Source organism: Lontra canadensis, unplaced genomic scaffold (assembly GCF_010015895.1).
Source record: "Lontra canadensis isolate GAN:19392208 unplaced genomic scaffold, GSC_riverotter_1.0 scaffold32, whole genome shotgun sequence".
Classification (NCBI taxonomy): Eukaryota; Metazoa; Chordata; class Mammalia; order Carnivora; family Mustelidae; genus Lontra; species Lontra canadensis.
Genome location: NW_022631026.1, coordinates 7,385,921 through 7,413,804, shown reverse-complemented (window position 1 = coordinate 7,413,804; position 27,884 = coordinate 7,385,921). Strand labels below are relative to the sequence as shown.

General features: G+C 48.1%; 1 protein-coding gene across 5 annotated transcripts in view; it reads right to left on the bottom strand.

Annotated features, from left to right (window-relative positions):
- The window catches only part of ATP6V1C2 (ATPase H+ transporting V1 subunit C2), a 53,095-nt gene extending 25,411 nt beyond the window's left edge, over positions 1-27,684 (bottom strand). For 2 of the 5 annotated variants that reach the window (XM_032866845.1, XM_032866844.1), the window contains exons 1-4: positions 27,625-27,684; positions 26,307-26,461; positions 24,174-24,241; positions 199-284 (exon numbers count right to left, since the gene is read on the bottom strand). In XM_032866845.1, coding sequence (XP_032722736.1) covers positions 199-284; positions 24,174-24,241; positions 26,307-26,435 — 283 coding nt within the window. In that variant the 5' untranslated portion in view covers positions 26,436-26,461; positions 27,625-27,684. The remainder of the gene's footprint in view (positions 1-198; positions 285-24,173; positions 24,242-26,306; positions 26,462-27,624) is intronic. The other 3 variants (XM_032866847.1, XM_032866846.1, XM_032866848.1) reach the window with 2 other exon arrangements.
- Between the last annotated feature and the right edge of the window lie 200 nt (positions 27,685-27,884).

Below are 27,884 nucleotides of genomic sequence, written 5' to 3'. Positions count from 1 at the left end.
CCACAGCAGGACCCTCCCCAGGCCAAGGGGCAGGTCTTCAAACCAGAGGTCCTGCTGAGCTCAAAATGGGGGGGTATAGCTCTGCTCAATGTGCCCATCCAGACGCTCCACGGGGCCTTTGCCTGCAGCCTTGACCAGGCGAGCAATGGGCTAGAACTGGCTGAGAGGGGCCTGGGTACGAACATGCCAGTGACCTACCTCCGTTGGCTAGGAGGTTCTCCGGAACCTTCCCCTTGGCATCTTCCATGACTTCTACCACACTCTGGGCCATCTTCTTTATGAGGCTTTGGGAAAAGAACACAAGGCAGTCAGACTGGGAATGTGCCCTCCAAATCGTCTGTGACATTTCATCGGGGGTGGGGGTGGGGAGAGATGGGCGCTGCCCCTTGGGGACTCTGGCAATGTGGAGGCACAGACTTCAAATGTGCAGACCCTTCAAACCAGTATTTCCACTTCTGGGAAACCGTCTTAAGGAAATAGGGTGAACACGAAAACCTCTCTGAATCAAAAGATGTTCTTCGTAGCACTCTTGCTGAGAGCAACGCACTGGAAACCATGGGAAGGTTCAACAATAGGGGATTGTTGGAAGCAAATGGGATATCCGACGAGGGACTGCTGCACACGCCCCTGGAAGGAAGGTCTACAAAGAATTCCTGATACTGTGGAACAAGGCATGTATTATCACGTTCCGTGGAAAAAACCCAAGATACAGATTTACAGAGACAGCACGGCTGTAACTACGGGGAAATGTTCTTCCCACTTTATGTTTTTTTTATTATAATCCATAATGATGAGGCGCCTGGGTAGCTCAGTGGGTTAAGCCTCTGCTTTCGACTCAGGTCATGATCTCAGGGTCCTGGGATCGAGCCCCGCGTCGGGCTCTCTGCTCAGCGGGGAGCCTGCTTCCTCCTCTCTCTCTGCCTGCCTCTCTGCCTACTTGTGATCTCTCTCTCTGGCAAATAAGTAAATAAAATCTTTAAAAAAATCCATAATGATGATTCAGTATTGAATTACTATGGAATACAATAATTCAGTATTGCTTTTATTATCAGAAAATCCAACATTTAAGTCTCCAGAAAGGATCCTGAGGGCTTCAGAAAGTATGAGAAAGGACGGTGACCCGACGAGCATACAGAGCCGTCAAATCACGATGTTGTACACCTGAGACTGATGTGACACTGGAAGATCCAAAAAAGAATAAAACAAATAAACCAGAGGTCCCCCCCCCAAAAAAAACGAAGTATGAGAAAAGAACGGGAAGGGCAGGATTTCAAGGTAGAAGGACTCAAATTCACACGGCTCCACCAGTTACCAAATGTATCACTTTTGTTTATTTTGCTTTTAATTTTTTTTATAAAAATAAATTTATTTAAATTAGACATAAATTAAGACTTGTTACATAGCTAATAGTTTTTCAATGGCTTCTTTTTTAAAAAATGTTTATTTATTTACTTATTATTTATTTATTTATTTAAATAAACATATAACATATTTTTATCCCCAAGGGTACAGGTCTGTGAATCATCAGGTTTACACACTTCACAGCACATACCCTCCCCAATGTCCATAACCCCACGCCCCTCTCCCAACCCCCCTACTCCCAGCAACCCTCAGTTTGTTTTGTGAGATTAAGAGTCACTTATGGTTTGTCTCCCTCCCGATCCCATCTTGTTTCATTTATTCTTATCCAACCCCCTTAACCCCCCATGTTGCATCTCCACTTCCTCACATCAGGGAGATCATATGATTGCTGTCTTTCTCCGATTGACTTATTTCGCTAAGCATGATACCCTCTAGTTCCATCCATTGCTTTTAATTTTTAAGTGGGCTCCACACCCAACCCAGGGCTTGAACTCACCACCCTAAGATCAAGAGTGGCAAGTTCTACCAACAGAGCCAACCAGGCACCCTTGCAGCATTTTTTTTTCTTTTCTTTTCTTATTCTTTTTTAAGATTTTATTTATTTATTTATTTATTTATTTATTTATTTATCAGAAAGAGAGAGAGAGGAAAAGAGCACAGCGGGGGCAGGGGCAGAGGGAGGAGGAGAAGCAGGGAGCCTCATGCAGGACTCGATCCCAGGACCCTGGAGTCCTAACCTGAGCCAAAGGCAGATGCTTAACCAAATGAGGCACCCAGGTGTCCTGCCTTTTTTCTTTTTTTTAAAGTAATCTCACACCCAAGGTGGGGCTCATACTGATAACCCCGAGATCAAGAGTCACACCCTTTTCCCACTGAGCCAGCTAGGCGCCCCCAAATGTATGATTTCAGTCAAATCCATTAAACTTCTTTGTGCCTCAGTTCTTTTATCTGTAAGGTGCAGATTATATCCGTTCTGCAGGATTATTATAAATATTAATATAACTGATCAGGGCACCTGGGTGGCTCGGTCAGTTAAGCATCTGCCTTCAGCTCAGGTCATGATCCCAGGGTCCTCGGATCAAGCCCCGTATTGGGCTCCCTGTTCAGCGGGAAGCCTGCCCCTGCCTCTCCCCCTGCTTATGTTCCCTCCTCACTGTGTCTCTGTCAAATATATAAATAAAATCATTTAAAATATATATATGTAACTGATCAGACTCCAAGGGTCTAGCAGCAGACTGTCTGCTCCTAGAGGGTGAGAGCACTGAGAAGTCCGGCTGGAAAACATGTCAAACCAGGACCAAAGTCGGAAAGCTCTCAAGATCCAAATCTTTGCCTTAGGCCCTCTCTCGACCTAACCCTGGCCCCCAGGAAGGAGGCAGTATTTGCAGGAAGCCTGGATCAGGTCACCGAATTCCAGATGGGAACATGGTCTTCTGCTGTTGTAGGGACTAGCCATACTGGCCACTCAGAGCATGAGGCCAGAGGGCTGGAGACCAACACAGGAAACTGAGGCAGAAGGGCAATGAAAGGTCCCAGATTAAAGAAAGTGAGGGAGAATAGGACGGAGAAAGGCAGGAAAGGGGACGGAGGAAAGGCAGAGAATGATGAGCAGAGGAAGAAAGGGGGGAGGGAGGGAGAGGGAAGAACCTGTTTTCCCATCAGAGTAAAATGCATTCATGATCAAAATTTTAAAAATACCCAAAAATGAAAACCATACTCCTCTGCCCAAAGGAACACGCACTTTGCATTCTGAAATATTTCCAAAGCCTTAACACGTCTGTAGCTTATGTGAGTTTTCTTTTGGTAACACCTACCACTCTAGCGGAGTCTACCAGGTACAACATCTGTAAACATTACCCCACGGAACCCTCACAGACAACTTGAAAGCGAATATTAGCCCATTTGACGGATGAGGCCCAGAGAAGGAACTGGACCCCATCCATCCGGTCCATCTGAGGACTCCGAGGCCACGCTGCTGTCTACAGTCGCTGAGACCCAGCCTGGACTTAAATCTCGACAAATGTGTTGTCATTGCTTGGAACAGCAGCTTTGCATCACACTAATTATAATGAGTTATAATTATCCTAATTAGTGACCCAAATGATCTCATTCTGTTTCCTCCGCTATCAAACGGGGACGGTCCTGCTCGTCTCCCGGGGTTCTCGGTGGAGTCTGATGCCATGCCCCAGGGGTTCCAGGCACGGAGTTCCAGGCACACCTCTGATGTGCTCCAGGCAGTCTGGTGGACCGCATCCAGCGCTCGCCTCGCTCACAGGGAGACTCGACAGGAGACCGGGGAGGGTGGCAGACCCTGAGTCTGGTTCCCTCTCAGTTCCCAGAAGCTTTCTCCACTCTTCCCCTCCAACCTGCGGGTGTGACGACGCTTCTGCACCTGCCTGGGTTTGCACACCATCCCTACTGTGGGTCACCTACAGCCCACACGCAACTGTCTGTCCCTTTATAAACAGATTCTCCTCGTCTGAATGTGTCTTCTGTTTGCTGTTAAGACCCTGACTCGCTAAGTTTATTTATTCATTTGTTTGCTCATTCATTCACCAAAATTCTGTATGTTAAGCAACTGGGTGCCCAGCACGGTTCACAGTGTTGTGAACTAAACAAAGTCCCGGCTCTCGGGAAGCTTCTATTCCGACACTGTCGGCAACTCCTCTTTATCCCTGGTCCGGTGGTGCACCTCCATCTCCTCTGTGCTGCTTGCTCTGAGAAAATCACCTGTTTACCTGGAGGTAGCAGTGGCTCTCACCCCCACCCCAGTGCCTGATGCCCAGCTCAGGAAATGTTTGTTGAGTGAATACATGAATCCCGGCACTCCCCAGCACCTAAACGCCACCCATGCTTGCTTCCTTGTCAACTGCAAAGCAGAACGCACTCATCATCTTGTGAACGACTCTCTGCTGCTCCCGATTCCAGCCCGTATGGATTTCTTAGCCACAACAAGATGGCCGCGCATCTGGCCTCAGGCATGTCCACCACCGCGGAACACCACAGAATAACACGGTCTGATGAAGTTTAACCACTGGAAAGCTCACTTACTTCACATAACAAAAGGGGCCCCGACGTAGCTGTGGTGACCAACGACAGTCATCGGCCAAATGTGGTCTTACTGAGTCAGGACATTCTCACCGGAAGGAACCTCAGGGGCCACGTGACTCCACAGTTCACTGGGAACACACTTCCGTGAACGGAGCTTCCTGGTTCCTGGGCTCTGTCGCCCTACTCGTGGACACGTGGATTGTTTCCCCCATGATGGGATGTTGCAACGGTGCACATGTTTGGCCCACTTGCGCAGGCAGGGTCAGCTGTTAAAGGATAACCAGTGGAATAAAGGGAACGAACGCTGATGACTTTTAACAAACAGGCTAAGCAACTCTCCAAACACACAGAGCCGGCGTACAGCCCCACCGGCGCTGGGCAAGAGGGCCTGCTTCCCGAAACCGTCGCCAGCATCAGGTGCCACGAATGTTTCATCTCTGCCGATCTGATAGCTGACAAACGCCATCGCGCTGCTGCTCTGATCTGCATCTCTTTGATCCTCACGAAGGCTGGACATCTTTTCACAGGCTCATTGACTCCATAAATGGTCTGTTTTCTTCTTCTGCAAATAGCATGCTCATGCCCTCCCCTGCTGCTTTTTCTGCTGGTATTGTTCCTTTTTTTAAAAAAAAATTATTGACTTGTAAGGGCTTTTAAGGATCTCAAGAACACAACTCTTGAGATGGTGCTTTGAGCTGGGTAATATCCCCATTTGAAAGGTGAAAACATGAAGAGTTACGTTGCTGAAAGTCACCCCATGCAGGGGGACAAGTGTCAAAGCAGAGACTGATCCAAATCTACACGACTCCAAAGTCCACGCTCCTCAATGCTGGTTTAAGTGACACGCGGCCCCTTCCTCTGAAGTACTCAGTGAAGATGTATACTGATCCATAAGGGAGAATGTACAGATCGTATTTTGAGTTAAAAAAAGAAAACCGCAAACACCGTGTATTTTGATCGAGGCCTTGGGTCCATCGGTGCCTGTCTCACTGATGTAAGGAGAGGAACCCTGGAACCTGCTGAAGGCTTGCAAATGCCAGTGGAAGGCTTGAACCAATTTCAGTTCTCAGCATGGTAGCAGCGACCCCTTTCACAACCCTCAGACGCATGAGGGCAGCTGTGTGCTCCTGGACATGATCTGCAGGAGCCGAGGTGGGTCTAAAGGATGCTGCCCTCGAGACACGGGGAATCTGTGTTCCGACGGCTGCTTCTGATCACGGGGGTACAGAGCCGGGTGGTCAGTGTGTTATGCCTCCCCCCACCCCCTTAGCTACGCTGACCTCCAAGGTATTTAAAGAGCCTGTGTCTTTCTCCCCCCCTTCATTTTTCTTTTTCCACTTCAGGAGCCAGACATGAAGATTAATATTCAAAAACAACTGTGCATACGAGGAACACCAGAAAGTGAGCGTTCAGATCCACGGAAGGGCTCGGAAAAGACCTAACGAGACTGTAAGTTTATGCCTCAGGCTGATCCTTGGCATGGAGACAGCCTACAACAATTCAAAATGATAATAATAAGCAACACTAATAACCAAAAACCAGCAAACCCAGAGAAGGAGGAGGATAGGATTTCCAGAATTAACACGTTATTAGATTCAAAGTCCAATGTTCAACAAAAAAACTCACAAGGCATACAAGAAAACAAGAGAGTATCGCCCATTCAGAGGAAAGAAATAAAGGAATATAAATTGTCCCTGAAAAAGAGATGACGGCAGATCTCCCAAAGACTTTAAAATGACTGTTTTAAAGGCGCTCAAAGAACTAAGAAAATGAAGAGAAAGTTGAGAAAATAAACTATGAACAAAATGAAAAGATCTATAGAGAGAAAGCCTTGAAAAAATACACCCCCTCCCCCCCAAAATTCTGGAGCTGAGAAGTATAATAACTGAAATGAAAAATTCACTAAAGGGCTTCCAATGTAGATTTGAGCAGAAAGACCCAGCAAACTTGAAATCAGGTCTTGGAAATGATCAAGTCTGAGGAACAGAAAGAGAAAAAACTGAAAAAAAGTGAACAGAGCCTGAAGGACCCATGGGACACACAAAATGCACCAATATATGCATTGTGGCAGTCCCAAAAGAAGAGAAAGGGACAGGAGAATATTTGTGAAAAAATAAAAACAAAACAAAAGCCAAAAGGACTCATACTTCCTGATTTCAAAACTTACTATAAAACTACAATAATGAAAATAAGGTGGTACTGGCATAAAGACAGACATATAGACCAATGCAACAGAATAGAGATCCCAGAAATAAACACTCATATACATCAAGTGATTTTTGACAAATGTGCCAACATGGTTCAATGGGGGAAAGGACAGCTCTTTCAACACATGGTGCTGGAAAAGCTGGATATCCACACATGAAAGAATGAAGCTGGCCCCCCACCTCACGCCATATATAATAAAAATGAACTCAAAATGGATGAAAGACCTAAAAGTATAAAACTATAGAATAAAACATAGGGTCAAAAAAAAAAAAAAAAAGAAAGAAAGAAAACATAGGGTCAAAACTTCCGCCACCGGATTAGGCAATGATTTCTTGGATATGACACCAAGAGCACGGGCAAGGAAGAAAAGAAACTGAACCTGACAAAAATTTTAAAATTTTGTGCATCAAAAATATCAGCAGAATACAAAGGCGCACAGAATGGGAGTGAATGTTTGTTACATACCTGATAAGGGATTAATATCCAGTGTATATAGAGAACTCCTAAAATTCAATGACACAAAAACAACTCCACTCAAAAGTGGGCATAGGGCTCAAACAGACATTTCTCCAAAGAAAATAAACAAAAGACCAACAACCACCTGAAGAAATGCTCAAAAATCACTTTTTAACACTAATGGGGGGAGAGGGAGACTGGTAAAAATGCTTGGAAGGGAAACAACAAATGGCTTATAAACATTTAGGATAAAAGCTCAAACTCACTCGCTATGAAATATTTCTCACTTATCAGATTGGCATATTACAAAGCTTTATGACTTCAGCACTGGCAAGCACCCTGGAAAATTGAAACACCACTGCCCTGTTGATGCAGCGTCTATTGGTATAGCCTAGTTACTAGAGAGTATTTTCAGAACAACTATCCAAAGTTTTTAACATGTAAGGTATTTCCACCCAGCAATTTCACTTTCAGGAACTGGTTCTTCTGATAATCCTTGCTCCCATGCACAAAACTCCTACGCAAAGATGTGTCTCTCACAGATGGCCACGAAAGGCCGTACCTCTTGGGAGTAAAGGGGGAAAAGAAAATTGTAAGTAGTATCTGTAGTGATGGTCACATTTTTGTAAAAATAGAAGACATAAAAATACACGCATTATGCACGGAAAAGTCTAGAAAGATTGGCGCCATGTTGCCGAAATGGATTTCTTTGGGCAGTAGATTTGCAGAGGGAGAATCTGGATTTTAAAATTACCAGCATGTATTCATAATAAAAAAAAAAAAAAAGAAGAAGAATGGCATTGCACATAAAAGAGAGCCATAAGTAAATAAAGTAGTAAGTCAAGAGCATGCTACCTGGGCTCAGCTGGTTAAGATTTCTTTCAAATTAACCTTGCCCGTCAAACGGGGAGCCGGGGGAGAAAGTGAGAAAGATGGAAGCCCCACCCAGGTGTGAGGCAGGGCAGGTAGGGAATTGATCAGAGGGCAGGGCAGGCCTTCAGGAGCTGGGCAGGCTGAATCCAGATGCTAGGAACCTGGGGGGAAAGGGGTCAGGGAAGAAGCGCTGCCTCTGGCCAGGTGTGCAATGACAATGCTGTTCGTTCTTCCTGAGAGCCCCACGGGGTACCTCTCAGCACCGCTGTTTTCGGACCCTGTGCTCCACGGGGGCCATTCCCTGGGGTCCTTGGGACACAGGATGGCTCAAGAGCTGAGGGCCTAGTGGGATAGGTACGCCTGAGATCTCTGTGTCCCTCTTGTCCTCCCGCAATCCCACGCTCAGCAGACCGTCTGTCGTGCAGGGCCCCAGGGCTCTTCTAGGCCCAGCCCGGATGGACGTTGGGTACACAGCAGAGGGCTCATCTCCATGGGCTCATCTCATGGCAGTGCCCCTGTCCCAGGGCCCCAAGCACAGACAATTCTTCCTGAAGGGCGGCCCCACTGCAACCACGCACAAAGAAGCTTCATGTCTCCTCCCTCCAGAGCACCCCTGTGGACCCAGCTTTCCTCAGGGTACCCCACCCTGGGAGGCGGCCCACCCCCACTTGCCTGACCTCTTGCTTTGTGCGAAGAAGGACGGAGTCTCACACACCCAGTTCTCCATGAAGGGAGCGTGGCTCTCAGGTTCCCAGGCCCCACGGGCATCCACGGGAAGGGAAACACAGGGCTCCCCGCCTTCCCCTGGTTTTTTGGATGATTCAGACCAAAGCAGACGAATGTTGGTCTGGTTTCCAGAAATGACTCCAAGCTGGGGAGGAGAGGACCCACAGGAGGCAGGGAGGGACAGAGGGTTTCCGTAGGGTCTGGAAGCAAGAGTAGCAACAGCTTTTATCTAGTGAGTTGTCACCGGGCCTTGGGCACCTTGTGTACATACATGTCTATAAATGAATGATAAACAAGGCGAGGCCACAGTGAGCTCAGGAAACTGAGGTTCCGAGAGACCAAGACCCTTGCCTGAGATCCCTTTGCTGGTGACCTTGACATTAATTAGTACATCCCCATGCCTCACCCCAGTGTAAGCCTCTGTCCACCGCGCCAACCGTTTTCAGTACTCCAGTGACCAGTGTGTCTCTCTCTCGCTAAACAAAACCCCAAGCATACCCCACAGATGGAGGGGCTCTAACTGCCCCGCCTTCCTCTGCGGCCACACAGGAGCCCAGAGGAGCAAGGCCCAGCAGCCTCCACCTGACTCACAGAGCCCCTGGGCACCTCACCCCGCTCCGTTGTCCCTGCTTCCTCTTCAGCCAAAGGAAAAAGGAATCAACATGCCTTGCAACAACCGCCAGGAACATGGGACTGGACTGTGATTCTGTGACTTTCTTTTAATAAAAATAAAGGTCCCAGGGCGCCTGGGTGGCTCAATGGGTTAAAGCCTCTGCCTTCGGCTCAGTTCATGGTCCCGGAGTCCTGGGATCGAGCCCCACGTCGGGCTCTCTGCTCCGCAGGGAGCCTGCTTCCTCCTCTCTCTCTGCCTGCCTCTCTGCCTAGTTGTGATTTCTCTCTGTCAAATAAATAAAAATATTTAAAAATAAATAAAGGTCCCGTGAGGCCTCTGAGAAGGTTGCCCTCTCTGGAAGGCTCGGGAGGGTTCTGGAACAGCCTGGGATGACTGGGGAACTCTGGCCTCAGAGACACCATGCTTGGAATTCTGGTCTTGCTACTTAGAAGCTTTGGAAGTGGCAGGAATGGACTGATATTTCCGTCTTCAGGGGGATCCCCCTGCATACTGTGTACAAAGCCATTTAGTAAAATCATCTGTCACTCAAAACCAAATTCACTTTGACCAAGTTGGCCTCCTGTAGCTCGACTGACCCATATCTCGGAGGGTCATCCTTGGTCCTCGTCAAAAGCCCATCTATCCTCAGGGAAAATTTGCCCCCTGAAAGGCTAGGGACAAGGAAGGCCCCTGGTTCTTAAGTGTTACTGACATGCTCTGGGGTCCTGCAGGCTTTTCTGGGTAACAGGGCAGTCCTCTGAGCATCTGAATTAGAAGGGAGACTGGAATTTAAGTTCCAGAGCATTTTCCAGAAAAGTGAATCCACCAAGCAGCCTGGGCACCGGGCCCCACAGCAGGGGCCCCACTCGCACTGAGCGGGGCCCAGGGCACACAAGGGAAGAGCGCCCCCCAGAGTTGTGCAACCTGCAGCCCCGCCCCCCCCCCAAACCAGAGGATGGACGGGCAAAGGCCAGAGCAGGCAGACCACAGAAATAGAACGACAAATGGCTGGTGAGCCCCAGAACACGTGCTTCCTCTTGCTGCTGAACCAGGAAATCCACGTTAAAACAGCATACGTCATTTGCGTTCAGCCGGGCAAGCCCGCAGGAGTTTCTAAGGGCACCACACTGACAAGGGGATGATGAAACAGCGCGGCCTCCCAACCTCATCGGAAAACAACTTAGCAATATGTACAAACAGTTGAAATGTGCCCGTATCCTCCGAACCAGTCGTTCCACTTTCGGAAATGCCGCTGTAGGACATGGCCAAAAATCAGCTAAAGATTTATGCGAAGGTATTTCTATAAGAGAATGGAGTGAGAGTTTCATTACCATGAGAAATCAAATGAAAGAAGCCCTCCCGCGTAGAAAGTCCTTGACATGAGAGTCATGCCTGGGAAGGGTGACTAGAATATAAGCCACTTACTCAGGATCCCCGGTGGGAAGGGCCTTTAGAGACCCAGGAGAGGTGGGGAACTACTGGAGGTCACACAGCCCTTGGGCAGCAGACCAGGGCCAAAACAAGACCTCAACTTTAGAGTAATAAATTGGATTTTGAAACTTTTTTTTTTAAAACCTCTCATTTAAATCCCTTGTCCATTTGTACTAAGAGATCTTTTTTTTTAAATAAGAAGAAAGCTAGGGGCACCTGGGTGGCTCAGTGGGTTAGGCATCTGCCTTCGGCTCAGGTCATGATCCCAGAGTCCTGGGATCGAGCCCCATGTCAGGCTCCCCGCAGAATGGAGAGTGCGTTTCTTCCTCTGCCTCTGCCTCTCCCCCTCCCGGCTTGAGTCCTCTCTCTCATTCACTCTCTCTCTCAAATGAAAAAAAAAAAGAAGAAGAAGAAGAAAGCAACAGACTGCAGAGGCAAACATTTTCTCAATGCTGTGGATGTGGCTGGGGCTTCCATGTCCCTAAAGGACACGTAGTCACCCACCCTCTAGGGGCCCCCGTCAATACACACATTTCAGGGCAAATCTGCAGGGAAGGTGAGTTTCCTCTCTTGGTTTATCTGAAAATATCCAGGCTTTCTATTTGCATGAAAGGCCCACAACAGGTGAATCACAGACTTGAGTGGCCAATGACCAGAGGCAGGGGGAGTGGAGGGGTCGGGATGAGGCTGGGGGCTGGAGGAGGAAGTGAGTAGTGACTGACAGGCACGGCGTTTCCTTCTGAGATGATGGCCTCGTTCTGGAACCAGGTGGTAGTGATGTAAATATAATGGAGACCGATGAACAGTGCACATCGAAGGGTGACTATTCCAGTGTGTGAATTCGATCTTAATTTTTAAAAACATGCCCCTGCCTTTCTCCTGCCTTTGAAGGTGAAGACCCAGCCTAGAGGAGAATGCCAAGGATGGATATGGCCCTTCCCACTGGATGTCATCCCCTTCCCCAAAGTTCCCTGGCTCCACTCCCTTCTTCTCCATCTCCGCCAGATCCTCTAGTTACCGCAAATCTGTCAGAGCCCTGCCCTGGGTCACGGTCCCAGCCAGGCCGCACCATCTTTCTCCATGTTTCCTTCAATAGCCAATAGCCTCCTCTCTGCTTGTCTTGCCTCTCTTAATCTGGCCCCCTCCTCTCCATCCCGCCCACAGCATCCCGGCAAATCTCCGACACTACACAGCTTAGCAAGTCGTTGTGTTTAAACTATGTCAGCGGTTTCCCAAGAAGTTCAAATATTGATGCTCAGGCTCCTTGGTAGAGTCTACAAGGAGCACATCTGCCTGTCCAGCCTTCTTGTCTACCCGCCTGCCACTGCCCTTCCCCCACCAGCTTTCCAGACCCACCTGGTGCCACTCACCATTGTAACAGCCCAAGCGCCCCTCCTTGTGCCAAGTCACCCCTAACAAACACAACGCAGTGTTGGGTAACACTGCGCCCAACACATGTTGCTTCTTGCACTCAATAAAAAACATATTGTGTCCACGACGTACCAGGCAGTATCATCGGGAGATAGTCGTGAACAAACCATAGTCGCTTCCCTCGTAGGGCTTACTAGAAACTTCAACAGATCTCTGAAAAATTATTAATTGTACTATCACCAGCTCCAGCAAAAATACAGTGGTTCCTGGAAAATACACACATGCCCGGCAAACGCTGCCTGGGGGGGGCTTGTGCCAACGGCGTGAAGTGGGTGTTAGACCAGTGCTCCTCAGAGCCAACATGGCCCACAGCCATTTTTGTTTTGTTGACGCATCACACAGGATGGAAATGATCTCTTCACTCATCTGCTGCATCTCCCAGAATGTGAAATTTCCAAAGAATGGCCATTTCCTTAAAAATAACAACGACGACGATGACGATTCAGTATTCCCTATGTCTACTAAACACTAAGTACTCACTGCAATTAACTAGCAGGCCTAGGGACGCTTGGGTGGCTCAGTTGGTTGAGTGGCTGCATTCGGTTCAGGTCATGGTCCCAGCATCCTGGGATCGAGTCCCACATCTGGCTCCTCGTTCAGCAGGGAGCCTGCTTCTCCCTCTGCCTCTGTCTGCCTGTGCTCGTGCTCTCTCTCTCTCTCTCTGACAAATAAATAAATAAAATATTAAAAAAAAAAATAGCAGGCCTAGCCCGTGAGAAGGGGGCCAGGTTCTGGGACCACATGGGACCCCATGCTTTAGAAGGTTCCAGTGTGGCCTTCCTCCAAGCCATGTCCATCCCATGGGGTCAGGAAGCAATCCAAAGATTTGAGGGTCAAAGGGTATGTGTGTACCCATACTTCATGTGTCCCAGACTCTAGCTGCCTCAATGGGAAGATATTTACCTAAGAAAAATTAAAATATATGTCAATATGAAGACTGTACACATGGATGTTCGCAACACCCTTCTTTTTAATAGTCCAAAACTGGGGTGTCCGGCTGTCACAGATGGTTGAGCACGTGACTCTTGGTTTTGGCGCAGGTCACACTCCCAGTGTCATGAGAATGAGGCCCACAACAGGTACCACGGGAGTCTGCTTGAGATTCTCTCTCTCTCCCTCTCCCTCTGCCCACCCGCACACACATGCGTGTGCGCACACACTGGCTCTCTCTCTCTAATATATAAATAAATAAATAAATAAATAACTATCCCAAACTGGAAGGTGTCTATATGTCCCCCAACAGCTGAATAGATAAATAAATAGGGGCTTATCCCTAAAACAGAACACAACTCAGCAGTAAGAAATGACTGCTAAGGGGCGCCTGGGTGGCTCAGTGGGTTAAAGCCTCTGCCTTCGCCTCAGGTCATGATCTCAGGGTCCTGGGATCGAGGCCCGCATCAGGCTCTCTGCTCAGTGGGGAGCCTGCTTCCCCCTCTCTCTCTGCCTGCCTCTCTGCCTACTTGTGATCTCTGTCAAATAAATAAATAAATAAATAAAATCTTCAAAACAAAAAACAAATGACTGTTAATAGACACAACCACATGACGATGTGGAATGGAAAACTCAGACCAAACAAAGGGGTATCTCCTGTATCATTCTATTTGTATCAATGTTCCAAAAGACGCAAATAGGCTTATAGTGACAGAAAGCCTACGGCGTTGGCGGAGCTGTGAGAAAGAAATTGATTACAAAAGGGTGCAAAGAACCTTTTGGGGGGAAGGGATATGTTCATCATCTTGACTGTGGCGATAGTTTCACTGATGTGTCTATTTCAAAACTCAGCAAACTGCACACTTTGAAAACTTGCTCTCCGCTGCTTGTCATTCATGTCTCAACAGAGCCATTAAGAAAAAACAAACAAAAAAAGCTACTATTTCTAGGAGCATTTCTGAACTTTCAAGTTCATAAAAACCCAATATTTGACAACACATTTTACGAGAAAGGTGTAGGGAAATGCAGACTCTTCTTCATTGCGGGTGGAAATGCAAAATGGCCAATGCACAGAAATCTGGCAACGTCCACCAAAATTACAAAAGCCTATGACCCTCGGCTCAGCAGTCTGCTTCTGAGAATTCACCCCGCAGGCATACCTGACACACTTCCACGTGAAGAAATGGGCATCAAGCATCAAGATTATATACGCGGCACAGTTGGTAACAGCTCCCTTCCAAGGAAACACTGAGAAGCCAGGGTCCACCTCTGGGACCGCTTCATAAACTAGGGTACGTCCCCCAAATGGAATGCAAGGGAACCCAGATAGAGAGACAGCTCCGGATGAACCAACATGAGAAATCTCCCAGGACATGTTGCTAAGTGAGGAATAAGCAAGATCCATAACAGCATGTGTAGATGACTACTTTGTGTTTAAAAAGGGGAAAGAAAAATAGATGCTGAAATTGCCTTGTGTTGGCATCAGGAAGCACCAAAAATGTATCCAAGCAATTTGTAAACCTGGTTTTCTTAAACTGGGACCAGAGAAGCAGGGAAGAGGTCAGGCAAGGCAGGGGAGGGGGCGGCATGGACGATGTAAGGGAGATTTCTCATTGTTTTTATCTGGGATGCATGTGAATGTATTACCTGTTTGGGAAAAAAATTATTATCAACTTTTTTTTTAAGATTTTATTTATTTATTTGACAGAGAGAGAGAGAGATCATAAGTAGGCAGAGAGGCAGGCAGGGGTGGGGGGTAAGCAGGCTCCCCACTGAGCAGAGAGCCCAATGTGGGGCTCCATCCCAGGACCCTGGGACCATGACCCGAGCCAAAAGCAGAGGCTTTAACCCACTAAGCCACCCAGGCGCCCCTATTATCAACTTTTTAATATACATTTAGAGACCCCGGCCTGAAGATCGAGTGCCCTAAAGCACGTCAAGATTAAATGGGGTCATGGCTGGTAACAGTAGCCAGATTCCTCAACATCTCCAGCCTGCCTGCCCAGAATCACCCTCAGCCCCCCAAAATGCAGGTTCTCAGGGGTGCCTCGGTGGCTCAGTTGGTTAAGCTTCTGACTCTTGATTTCAGCTCAAGGTCATGATCTCAGGGTCATGGGATGGAGCCCCGCTTCAGGCTCCACGTTCAGCACAGAGTCTCCCTAAGTTTCTCTCCCCCTCTGCCCCCTCCCCGTGCTCACTCTCTCACTCGCTCTCTCTCTGAAATAAATAAATAAATAAATAAAATCTTTAGGAAAAAAATAAACTAAATAAAATAAAATACAACAAAATAAAATGCAGGTTCTGGGACCCCACCCTAGATGTACCCAATCAGAATCCCCGAGGATTCTGTATTTTTTTTTCTAGTTCCCAGGCGATCATATGGGCTGAAGGAGGCGGCCCATGACCTCCTGATGGGACAGATGAGGCCCATATGTTCAGTATGTATTTATTCAACTCCCACTATGAGTCAGGCACTGTTCTAGAACCTGCTTTCTTGGGGCTTATATTCTACAGGAAACAGACAAAGACAAACAAGAAAAGTATTAAATAGTGGCAGATGGAATGCAGGTATCAGAACAGGGTGACCTGGCAGGACGAGGCTGACAGCTGGGCCGGAGAAGGCCTCTGAAGGAGGTGACATTTAACCTGATATGGGGATGACAACGAGGAACCCGCCCTGCGAGGGTGGGGGGCCTTCCAGGTCAAGGGAAGGTCGAGCGTGACCCAGAGCAGGATGGAGCCAGGGTGGTGGCCGGGTGTGGGGGGGCATAAAGGAAGGCCTGACTCATTAGGGTTCTGGAAGCCAGGGTCAAGAGCATGGATTCTATACTGAAGGCACTGGAAAGCCACAGAAAGGTTTTAAGCACCAAAGTCATGTGACAGGGTGTTTTGAAAAAGACCACTCTGGCTGCCACGGGAAGAGTGGCGTGGAGTGGGGAGCAGGGCCGGGGGAGGTGGGAGGCGGGAAGAGTGTGTTGCAGGAACACAAGCAAGGGCAGAAGGTGGCTTGCATGCAGATGTGGTGCGGGACACGCCAAGAAGTGATGGACACGGGCCAAGTTTGGAAGGTGCCACCCACAGGACTCTGTCCCTACTGGAGTGGCAAGTGGACCGTGGACCCGGAGGAACACCAGAATGCCTGGACAGCGGGTCCATGGGCCCACGAGCCATCGAAGGGCCCCATAGAGACTCCATATACATACTCGGTCTACTGAGAATGACATTCACTTAGGACATGAAGCCAATTCTAAAAAAGAGCCATTTAAAGCTGCCCCTTAAGCTCTTGAGAACGAGAAAAGTCGAAGGGGCTGCCATCCAGCTGAGGTGTGAAGAGTCAGCAGAGGGCTGAGTGGCCGTGGTCGGGCTGAGGTCCGGACGCAAGTGGAGCCATGGGTCCCAGGAGCTGGTCAAGATCTAGGATGGAAGTAAGTGCCTTCTCCTAAATTCCACCTCCAAAAGATTATTTCCTGGATTTCACAATGTTGCCTCCGGCTGCCCCTGACCCAGGCTTGATGCATATAAAGCAGCCGGCCCACATTCCTTCCCTCCTGGCCAGACTTCTAGTTGCCAGAGCTGGGTGGTGGGGGAAGGGGGACTGTCAGGGCCACATCAGGCAAAGCAGAGAGTGTCACAGCAGGGTCTGAAGGAAGGGATGAAGGCTGGGCAGGTAGGCAGAGGGGGAAGCCAACTGCCATCTGCCCCTGGCCTCTGGCTGAGGCAGGGAGAGAAGCAGGTGGACCAGGTTAAGGCCTGACACACGAATCGTCTACACGACTTTGCCAAAGCAGCTTCTCTCGGGGAACAACGATATTCTCATCTGTAAAGAGCAGATACTCACACGGTTCACAGGACAGTGGCGGAGATTTTGTGAGGAAACAGAGAAATGAGAAGCACCTAATACAGTGCCTGGCACACAATGAGGAATGGGTGAAAGGCCATCGCCAGTGTGGCACTCAGGACAGAAAACGAGACAAACAGGCACACACACCATCAAGTGACAATCCCCCACAGAGGGACAACTGTCATCGCCTTCATGCCTCCAGCCAGAGCGGAAAATACCATCACGTATGAAAGCATGGGTAGAGCAGATATGAAAATCATTATAACTGTGGTTCCTACAGACACCTACCAGTTCTAGACAATGGGAACAGGAGAAAACACTCATCGGAGGAACCCATGGGACACTCAGGAAAAGCCGCAGTAGAGGAGGTCCCAAGAAATCTTCAAACACCCAAAGACAGAAACAGCACTTACTTCACACTGAAAATGCACATGTTCAGGCCCCACTCAGCTGGAGGGGAAGCCCAGGAATCTATTTTTTTTTTAAGATTTTATTTATTTATTTGACAGACAGAGACCACAAGTATGCAGAGAGGCAGGCAGAGAGAGAAAGAGGAGGAAGCAGGCTCCCCGCTGAGCAGAGAGCCCGATGCGGGGCTCGATCCCAGGACCCTGAGATCACGACCTGAGCCGAAGGCAGAGGTTTAACCCACTGAGCCACCCAGGCGCCCCTCTATTTTATTTTTAATGGGGGGAGAGAGGCAGAGAGAGAAAGTTAAGCAGGCTCTGTGCCCAGCACGGAGCCCAACGCGGAGCCCAACACGGTGCTCAATCTCACAATCCTGAGATCATGACCTGAGCTGAAATCAAGAGTCAGGTGCTTGGGGCACCTGGGTGGCTCAGTGGGTTAAGCCTCTGCCTTACGGCTCAGGTCATGATCTCAGGGTCCTGGGATCAAGCCCCACATCGGGCTCTCTGCTTGGCGGGGAGCCTGCTTCCTCCAATCTCTCTCTGCCTGTGTCTCTGCCTACTTGTGATCTCTCTGTCAAGTAAATAAGTAAACTCTTAAAAAAAAAAAAAAAAGTCAGGTGCTTAACTGATTGAACCACCCAGGCGCCCCTCTCATCATCTATTTCTTAATAAGTCTTCCAGATGATTCTGGGGCACAGTGCGGGTTAAGAGCCACTGATTTAAGTAGGCTGAACGTAGAATGCCAAGTGTGGTCTGTGGACCTACAGCACAGGATAAGCGTGGAGCTTGTAAGAAATGCAGAGTCCCAGGCCCAGCCCAGACCCACAGAGTCAGAACCCGCATTTTGCTGAGATCCCCAGGCCGTTCATCTGCGTTTGAGAAGCACTGGCTAGAGCTCCAGCCCAGCGCTAACAGGAATGTAACCGCGCCACAGGTCACTTAAAAATGTCTAGTAGCCACAATAGAAAAAATAACAGTGAAATTAATTTCAGTAATATATTTTATGTAACCCAGTATCAAAAACATTATTGTTTCAACAGCTATTAGGATTTTCCTTTTTTTGTTTTTTTGTGGGTTTTTCTTTTGGTACTAAGTTTTCGATATCTGAGGTTTCCTACGTTACCATCTCACTTCAAACAAGCCACCAATCTAGTGCTCAAGCCCCATGTGGCCAGTGGACACCATGTGAACAATGTAGAGAAGGAGAACAGAGTGAAACTTCCAAATTCCTTTTACAAAGCTGTCATCATTCTTACACTAGTACATCTTTCTAATTTTGTGCTGTCACACAACTGACCCGTCGTAATATTGTGGTTAAAAATGAGGACTCTGGGGGCTCCTGGGTGGCTCAATGGGTTAGAGACACTGCCTTCGGCTGAGGTCGTGATCTCAGGGTCCTGGGATCCCCACCTCTCTGCTCAATAGGGAGCCTGCTTCCTCCTCTTTACCTGCCTCTCTGCCTACTTGTGATCTCCGTCTGTCAAATAAATAAATAATCTTTAAAAAAAAAAAAAATGAGGACTCTGGGCGCATGTGGGTGGCTCAGTTAAGCATCTGCTTTCAGCTCAGGTCATGATCCCAGAGTCCTGGGATCGAGCCCTGCATAGGGCTCTCTGCTCGGTGGGAAGCCTGCCTCTCCCTCTCCCATTCCCCTGCTTGTGTTCCCTCTCTCGCTGCATCTCTGTCAAATAAATAAATAAAATCTTAAAAAAAAAAAAAAAAAAGAGGACTCTGGAGCCAGACTCTCTCTAACCCTAACCTTAACCCTTAATCCTGACCCTAACCCTAATTCTGGACGCCGGAATCAGACTCCCTGACCTTTCACCTTAGCTTCAATAAGGAAATTCAGTTAAGTTTGTAGGTCATGAAATTAAGACATGGAAATCCCCATTTATAAATAGTAAACATTTCAAGAAAAGATCTCATTTCTAATAGCAACTACATAAAAAAAAACAATTGGGGGGGAAAGAGTCAATGAGATACCGTGCTGGACCTTTGCTGACTGAAACATGAAAGCACTCTTTCCAGAGGAACAAGAAAAAGAATTAAGCCAATTGGAAGAGGCACCGTGCTCATGGCAATACTCAAAACGACAAGGATTTAATCCCCCCTAACTTCACTGTAATCTCCGATGAATTATCAATAGGATTTTTGCACCAACCATGTGATAAGTTCTGTCCTAAATGTTTGGGATATATCTAAATTTAAAAAAAAAAAATCTGTGCTTTTAGATACCTCACAAGAAGGTCTTTCCAGGTTTGTAAATATCAGAGCTGGAGCAGGAAGGTACGTGTATTTTTGTTTTGTTTTACCAAGGAAGGAAATATACAAAACCCTCATAAGGACTGCCTATGGGGAGAGCTCCTGGAATAAACTGGAACTATTTCTTTTTTTACCTCTGTATACCATTTGATTGTTACACCATTGAAATCTTTAAATATTTACAAATACTTTGTAAAATGCCAATGTTAATTATCTGAGCAATGAATAAGACAAGATTAAGACATATTAAAACATCTGTATTTAAAAAGGAAAAAAAAAACCAACAATGATTGATTGGTGGATCTGGGTCAAGGCTCTATTCTTCCTCTGCTGCCCTGAGCCCATCTAGCTCCTTCTGGGAGCATCTCTCTGGGCATGTTTGTTTCCTCATCTAGAACACGAAGGGGTTAGATACGATCTCTAAGGGTCTGTGCAGCCCTAATATTTCAGGATTCTTTCTTCCATTCATTCGTTCAGCTGGTTTTGAAGGGCCTACAATGGTACAGGTGCAAGGGATCGAAGTGTGCTAACCTCAGGGATCTGACAGTCTAGGTGGGAGGCTGATATTTAAGCAGACGATCCCGCAAGGAAACGCACAAGGGCACTGTGGAAAGTGCAATGAAGGAGAAGCGAACCAGGACAGGGGAGATGAACAGGTCTGAAGGCAAGAGGGTTGGGAGAAGAGTCTGGGGGAAGCTGAGCAGCATGAGCAGGTGTTAATGGGGTCTGACAGGGAGGGGGAGGTTGGAAACACCATGGAGAGCAGGAAAATAGCAAACACCTACAGCAGGAACGCCCAGAAGCTTTGAGAAGTCTAGAAAGGCACACAGCATTAAGAGGCATTCAACGGATACCTGTCTAATGAACTGGAGAAATGTCACGCAGCTAGGGGAAGTTCTTAAATTGTATTTTGCGTCTCTTCAGGATGCCCTTGGAAGAACCCACCATTAATCAGGCATCCACACTCAGATACATAATCTGTGATCCACATCTTAGAGCTAACCCTCAGTCAACTTCATGGAACCACGGGATAAAGAAAAGCCACCAGCTGTTCCACAAGCCGGAGGCAAGTGACAGTCACCAGTGTACCCCAGGAACCTGTGGGGTGTATCTGAGTGCCGAAGCCCGTGAAATGTAGTATTTCAACCCGCATGGCTAAAAAAGCGAAGATACTGAGAAGAACTTAAACACTGATAATGGTGGGGGGGGTGCTTTTTCCCAAGATAAAATCATTTGTTTTCTCCCATGTTCACAAATTACAGGGTAAGTACAAAGTAAATTAACAAAGGGAGCATGGGGGAATTAAAAAAAAAAAAGGCAGTAAGCAAAACCTGCCTTCCAGCTACATGGAAAAACACTCCAGTGCCCCGAGTAAATAAATAATAAAAGGATATGGAAACAATACACCTTGAAAACTCTTGTCCCTCCTCTGTTCTCCTGGCCAGAGGCAATGCTGACAGGTTTGCGCTGCCTGGGCTACAGAACCCGCCAGCATTTATTTATCTAACAACACTGGAGTCCCCTTTAAAGAATCAGGTAGGGCATTTCAAAGACATGAAGCCCCTGGGTTAGTGTATCCCATTACCTCACTCCAAGCCCCAGCATTAACTCTAAGACAAAGTACCCTGGCCCCTGGAAGTAAAGAAATACTAGAAATAAGGGGAGCTCAGATCACACCATTTTCCTCCCCGCCCCCCATCGTAGGAAGGTTCTTGAGAATATCTGCCCATAAGGAAAAATGAAACAATGCACAGCAACTGCCATTCTCACCACACCTAGCCCCGGCTTTTGAAAAACACCTCCATTCGTATGGGTTCTGTCTGTTTCACAATGATAGCCTAAACCTGGCCGGCGCACACATTTTTATATTATTCCTTAAACACATGCTATGCCACCAGTGCAAGCAAACTGTGCAACTGCTAGGGACGGAACAGGACACTCATCAAAACAAGGCAAAATGAAACACAAAGGAAAAAATGAAGGTGGAAATAATAATGCAGGATCACAGAATTTTAGAGCTAGAGGAGGGTTTGGGGAATAAGAAACAGGCTCTCAGACCTGCATTAGGGCAGACAATCGGTAGCAAAGAAAGATCTAAAAGGGTCTAGAAAAGTCTAGGAAGAGAAAATGCTGACTAGCTGTCCTTTCTGCAATAGGCCGGGAAAGCCATCTCCTGCCGAGGGCAGTGGGCTGGCCTCCAGAGCGGCTGTCAGACCCAATTCCCCGTGGAGCAGAACAGCCTAAGAAAGGAGCTGACATTCAGGGATCAGGCCACTTTTTCTTGGACGTTAATTTTTCATAGAATGTGGCCTAGGATTTGGTAACACTTGATGTAACACGATTTTACTCCCCTTCATTCTTCTGGGAAAGCACAGAGATGTTCACTATTATCCCATTTTACAGATAAGAAAGCCAAAGGTTAGTTTTCTTTTTCAAAGACGGTACGCTGCCCAGGACCTGGTGACCAGGACTGCCTTTCTGTGGTCAGAGCAACATCCCACAGGTAGCAAAATGTCACTAACAAAGCATTCCTTTCATGCCCAGGAAAGGGGGCAGGTGAACAGCAACAGAACCCAGAACACATTTCTAGCTCACAGCCCCAGTCTGCAATGAAGGATCCTCCCAGTGTGACCTCAAGGGCTCCCAGGAAATGCGTGAAAAAGGCAACTGACCCATCACATCACCACTGCCCTGAGCGTCCACAGGCCCCGCGAATCTGAAACCTTCTACGGAGGCAGCGAGATCAACCGGTCAGCCCCGGGTTTGTGTTCTGGTCATGACCTGGCCTGCTTGGACTGTTTTCCTCATCTACCCCCACTCTGCACTCTGTTTCAATCAAATGGGAACATTGGTTAAACACCGCATTTCTGGATGCACCAAAACTAAGGGTTATTTTTTTTTTTTAAACACCCAAATAAACAAATGATGGCAAATCCCTGTGGTGTAACACTAGTGGAAGAGTCAACGGTGAGATCCAAAGATATGAAGAGAGGGGGCGCCTGAGTGGCTCAGATGATTGAGAGAGCATCCAATTCTTGATTTCAGCTCAGGTCATGATCTCAGGGTCGTGAGATCGAGCCCCATGTTGGGCTCTGCACTGGGCATGGAGCCTGCTTAACGTTCTCTCTCTGCCTCTCTCCCCCATTAAAAAAAATGGATTCCTGGGCTTCCCTTCCAGCTGAGTGGGGCCTGAACATGTGCATTTTCAGTGTGAAGTAAGTGCTGTTTCTGTCTTTGTGTGTTTGAAGATTTCTTAGGAAAGAAGAAACCTCTACTCTACTATGGCTTTTCCTGAGCATGGACCCTGCTTAGGATTCTCTCTCCCCTTTTCCCCCTACCTCGCTCATGTGAGCATTCTCGCTCTCTCTCAAATAAATAAGTATTCTTAAAAAAAAAGATATGAAGAGAAAGCAAGTTATAAAATATGTATAACATGGTGTCACCGTTATTAATATACACAAGCATATCTGTAGAAAAAATTGGATTTATCTACTGCAAATACAACATAACATCGCTTGCAGTAGCATTCTCTAAATGGTATAATTACTGGGGTTTTGTATTTTCTTTCTCATGATTTTCTAAGATCCATCTGTATTTTCCAGTGATTATGCACCAGATTGGTAACAATTTTTAAAAAATGATTTTAAGACTTTAAACGATCCTCATACGCACGCTTTTTGTGGGAGTGGGAATGGGAGTAATTCCTTGGAGAGGTGATGCGGGCATCTCTGCACAAGTTCGCATCCAAATACTCTTTGACCCAGCATTTCAGTGTCTAATTATCCCACTCCCGGGCGTATACAAAGAAATAGAAAAAAGGACCATCACTGCAGCATTGTTCGGAATAGCAGAAGACAGAAAACTTAAATGTCCATCAACAGGGAAATACTAGTAAATCAGGGCACCTCCAGTCGAGCTAATACAGCCCGACAGAAAAATCCAGTTATGGACTGACACCAGACTATGTCTAAGATACGTGATTATGAGAGAAAAGCAAGGTGGGGGACGGACGCTATCATTTGTTCTCAACCTGCTTTCCAGAATATACTCATATTGGTGGCACACGTACAGGCTGTCTCCAGAAGGTACCCCCCAAATTGATAACAATGTTGCCACCAAAGAGGGGAAGTGGGGGAATAGGAGAGAGGAAACCAGACGAGAGGGAAACTTCTTGTCATTCGATAGCCTTCTGTCTGTCCTTCGAATCTTTTACGAAGTGCTTATATGACCACAAACACAAAACCAAACCAAGAACCTTAACATACAAAAGTCTGGAGGGAAATGGCTCAATTATTTTTCTAAAAGTTTCAGTACCTCATGCCACACAGTGTTCTTCATTCTGAAGGCGGCCCCCGAAAAAACGCTGCCTCCAGCAAAAAAAAAAAAAAAAAAAAAAAAAACCAAAAAACAAAAAACAAAACTACTCAAGGGCCCCCAAGTGCTGCTGTCGACCCGATGCCCTTATGTGACTTTTAGGACTGGGTTTGGACAAGATGGGCTCAGCCAAAGCAAGAGCACTGTGTCCCTTGACAACACTGTCCAATTCTCACTTGTATGCAGTAAACAAGAAATAGTTTACCTTTCAGCAAAGGTATCGAGTTTCCCCAGCTCGTCAGAGAGGCCAACAAGGGAATCCAAGGTCCCCACCTAAAAAGATCATAAAGAAGTTAGAGGCTCATGCTTTAAGGCAGGGGAGAGTGAGGTCACTTTCAGCAACAGCAACAGCGCAAAGAACTCTCTAACCTCCATCTCCCCTTAGTTATTCTTGGTCAGTGGCCGAACTGGAAACTGGGAAGGGCTGTTAAGAGAAGCAGTGGGTTGGGGAATTTTTTAATTATTATTACTGTTGTTGTTATTATTTTTTCTGCCAATAGGATAAACTATCCTATTTCTGCCAGAGGAAGGAGGGACCACTATGTCACTGTGAGACCCCAGCTCATTTTCTTCTTAGAATGGCCGTCTGCTAGTCATGGGATTCATCCCCATAGCTGAGGAGATGGACCAGAAAGCAAGTTAAAGCTGCCGCCATTTCTGGGGCGCCTGGGGGGCTCAGTCAGTTAAGTATCTGCCTGCGGCTCAGGTCATGATTCTACAGTCCTGGGATGAGCCCTGCACGGGCTCCCTGCTCAGTAAGAAGCCAAAAAGCCTGTTACTCCCTCTTCCTCTGCGCCCCACCGACCGCAGCGTGTTCTCTCTCTCTCAAATAAATAAAACTCTTAAAAAAAAAAAGGCAAGAAATTGCTGTTTCTAAAGCCTTTCTTCTTCAAGATGTCCAACCAACCCCTGTCTCTGTTCTTCTTTGCTATTACTAACAATGATCTTGGGGGTGCAGAAGACCAGCTCCCCCTCCCACCTCCTCATTCACGCAAGTCCTTTTCTTTCCCCGTTACTCGTAAGGATCCACTTCTTAAAGTAACAATTATTAGGGTCCAAAACTGTATTTAAAGGTCTAGTCCACAGAACCAGAAGGAAAGGCTTTGTTTTCATGTCATCAACCACCAGTCAGACATTAAAAAGCAATCAGGATTAACGCTGTGTGGCAGCTATCCTTTCATAAAAGAATACTTTTAAAAAATACTTTAAGAAAGGTAATTAGGAAATAAGGAGCCCCAGACATCTCTAGTAAGTGAAGCTCCTTCTTTTCAAGCAACTTGACGTTAAGCATCTTTGGGGAAGGTCCTGTCTCTTCTCTTTGCTCCCTCCCGTCTGACACGCTGCCTTAACACAAAGTGCTAAGGGTTCAAGGATTCCCTAACCTTCACAGCGGGGGTCACGGGACAAACAGGGCAGGTTTGAAACAGGCAGCAACACATGGGTTCAGAAACAGGTACTGCCAATTACCAGATCTGCAGCCCCGGTCTCCTTTCTCCGCCCTTCCTGATCTATACCCGGGACTGGAAGATTCCAGATGATGCGTTTAAAGTGGCTGGGCCCCAACCATAGTGCTCAGTAAACACCAGCAAATACAGCTGCATCCCCAATGTCTACGGTGCTGACGGTGCAGCCCTTAGCGCAGAGGGCAGACTGTGGTCTGAAAGATTATATGGCAGTTTTCGAGAAGAGCTGCCCCTGGTCCGTTGGGGCCATCCCTCCAGCAGCCACAGCACATTTGCACAGGTGTCATTGAGAAACGCCTCAAGCATCTTCCTTTTGAAAACGTACAGTCTTGGGAAGCACAGCAACAATTCCACTCTTCTGAAGCAAAAGGACTGTGCACGCCTTGCTCCTCTTTCCTGTTTGTTTCATTTGAACTTTGTTCTCCACTGAAGGAGCCCTTAGAGTCTCCTGCCTCTCATGTCTTTGCTGTCACATCTCTCTGCCATCTGGCCACCGATCATTAAATTCCCTTCCTGCCTCCCCACCAGAACCAGAAGGATCCTGAAACTTCCCACCCTGCTTCAGGTCGGGAGTACTACCAAGGCGGAAGCTCTCCAAGCCTGCACGGTTAAACTGTACTGGAGGTCCTACCCACCACACCCATCTCTCCCGGCTCCTTTTGTCCTGGGTCTGTAAGTCCATAGGAACCACAACCAACTTCGGACTGTGGCATGAAGTCCCATCCAGACCACTGACTTGCCCGGTTCATCTTCAGCCCCAGTTTGAGGATCAGCGTCAGTCTCTGCCCTATGATGATGTCTCCTTGGCTTCCCAGAAGACATCCACCCACCCACCCCCAACCCATCACCTCCTTCCTCCGCTCCATGAATTTTACCTTGAAGTCAGGAATCGAGAATTTGGTGTTATAAGACAGGTTGGACTTGGCGGTTACAGTGTTCATCCTCTCCAGAGCTTGTAAATTTTCCTGGTCGCCAGGGGCAGAAATTAACCAAAACTCCGACATGCTTCACGCCTTCTTTTATCCAGTTACTGACCAGAACCACAGCAACACACACAGAAACAGGAGGAGACAAGCGTCAAATATCTCTACTCCTTCACCACTCCCTTCCATCAGAATTAATCCTCTCCGGGACATGTTGCTTTTACCAGTTTCCCATTCTTTCCCATACTTTGCCCCTTCGACCTTCCAAATCAGATTCTCCAGTTCCAAGGACACCATAGGCACAAAGCAACAAACAGTTTCTTATCTCAACTCTGAAAGCCCTCAGGGCTCCATCCCTAGGGTGGTTCTGTTTTTTAAGGGTTGGGGGACAGGGATGGGGAGAAGAGATGGGGAGAGGTGGATTCCCCTTCCTTGGTTTCCCCCTCTTCTCACACCATAATGCAAACGGAGGAGGGCCTGCACAGCGAGCCCCTGCGTGGGGCCCTCTAAAATACTTTCCTCCTCTCCACGTTGTACTTTCCGGGGCGCGGTGAAGGATAGGGTAAAGGCGGGAATGAGACAAGGAGGGAATTTCACAACAGCTCGGACAAACCCCAGATCTTAACTGACCAACCTTGAGAATGGTGCTAGCTTTAAAAACACTTCGGAAAAAATCCTTTTTTTTTTTCCCAAATAAGAAGGAAAAAAAAAAAAGTGGTGGGAGAACTACTGAAGTCGTTTTTCCCTAACAACAGGTGTCCACTCTGCAGAGGTGCGTTACGTGCGGGGCCTGGCAGTTTCTGTCCAGTGTCTGCAGCTTCCAAAGGCGATTAATTCCGCTCATTCAAACGTGCACACGCCCACACCGCTCTCCCCTTGGCCCGCTCCTCCCGTCCCAGCGCCTCGCAAGGCGCCACCGAGGGCTACGGGGGAAAAACAGGTCAGAGACCCGTCCTGGAAGCTCTCTTGTTGCCTCCCACCTCCCTCCACGCCGAGACCCCCTTAGTCCCTCCTGACCCCGCGCACTACCAACGCAGCTCCTCTGGGTCTCGCCTGCTGATGGCCTCGCGACAAACCGGCCCCACGCGCAGAAGCTGCGGGGATGCCACCTGCCCGGCCCCGGGAGGGCGCCGCGGAGGCGCGGGTTCCCTGGTTCCCACGGAGAAAGCGCGGCCGGGGACAGCGCACGTGGGCAGAGGCGAGCCGGGGAGCCGGGCCTGCGGGGCGGCTCGGGTGACCCCGCCTCCCCGACCCCGCCGCGCGTCCTTACCCGGAGCCGGCGGCCGCGGCGTGCAGCAGACAGGCGCGGGGACGGAACGCTCGGCCGGCTCCCGGGAGGCAGCGGCTTCTGCGCGGCGCCCCGCCCCGGGCTTTTATCCGCAGCGGGGAGGCGGCCCCCGCCCGCCCCTCGGGTATTTGCATACGGGGCCGGGCTGTGGCCGCGGCGCGCACCCCGGGTGCACCCGCGGCGGGGTGGGGAGGTGGTTCCCGGCGGGATTCTGAGGACCATCGGGCGGGGCTGGGGGGGTT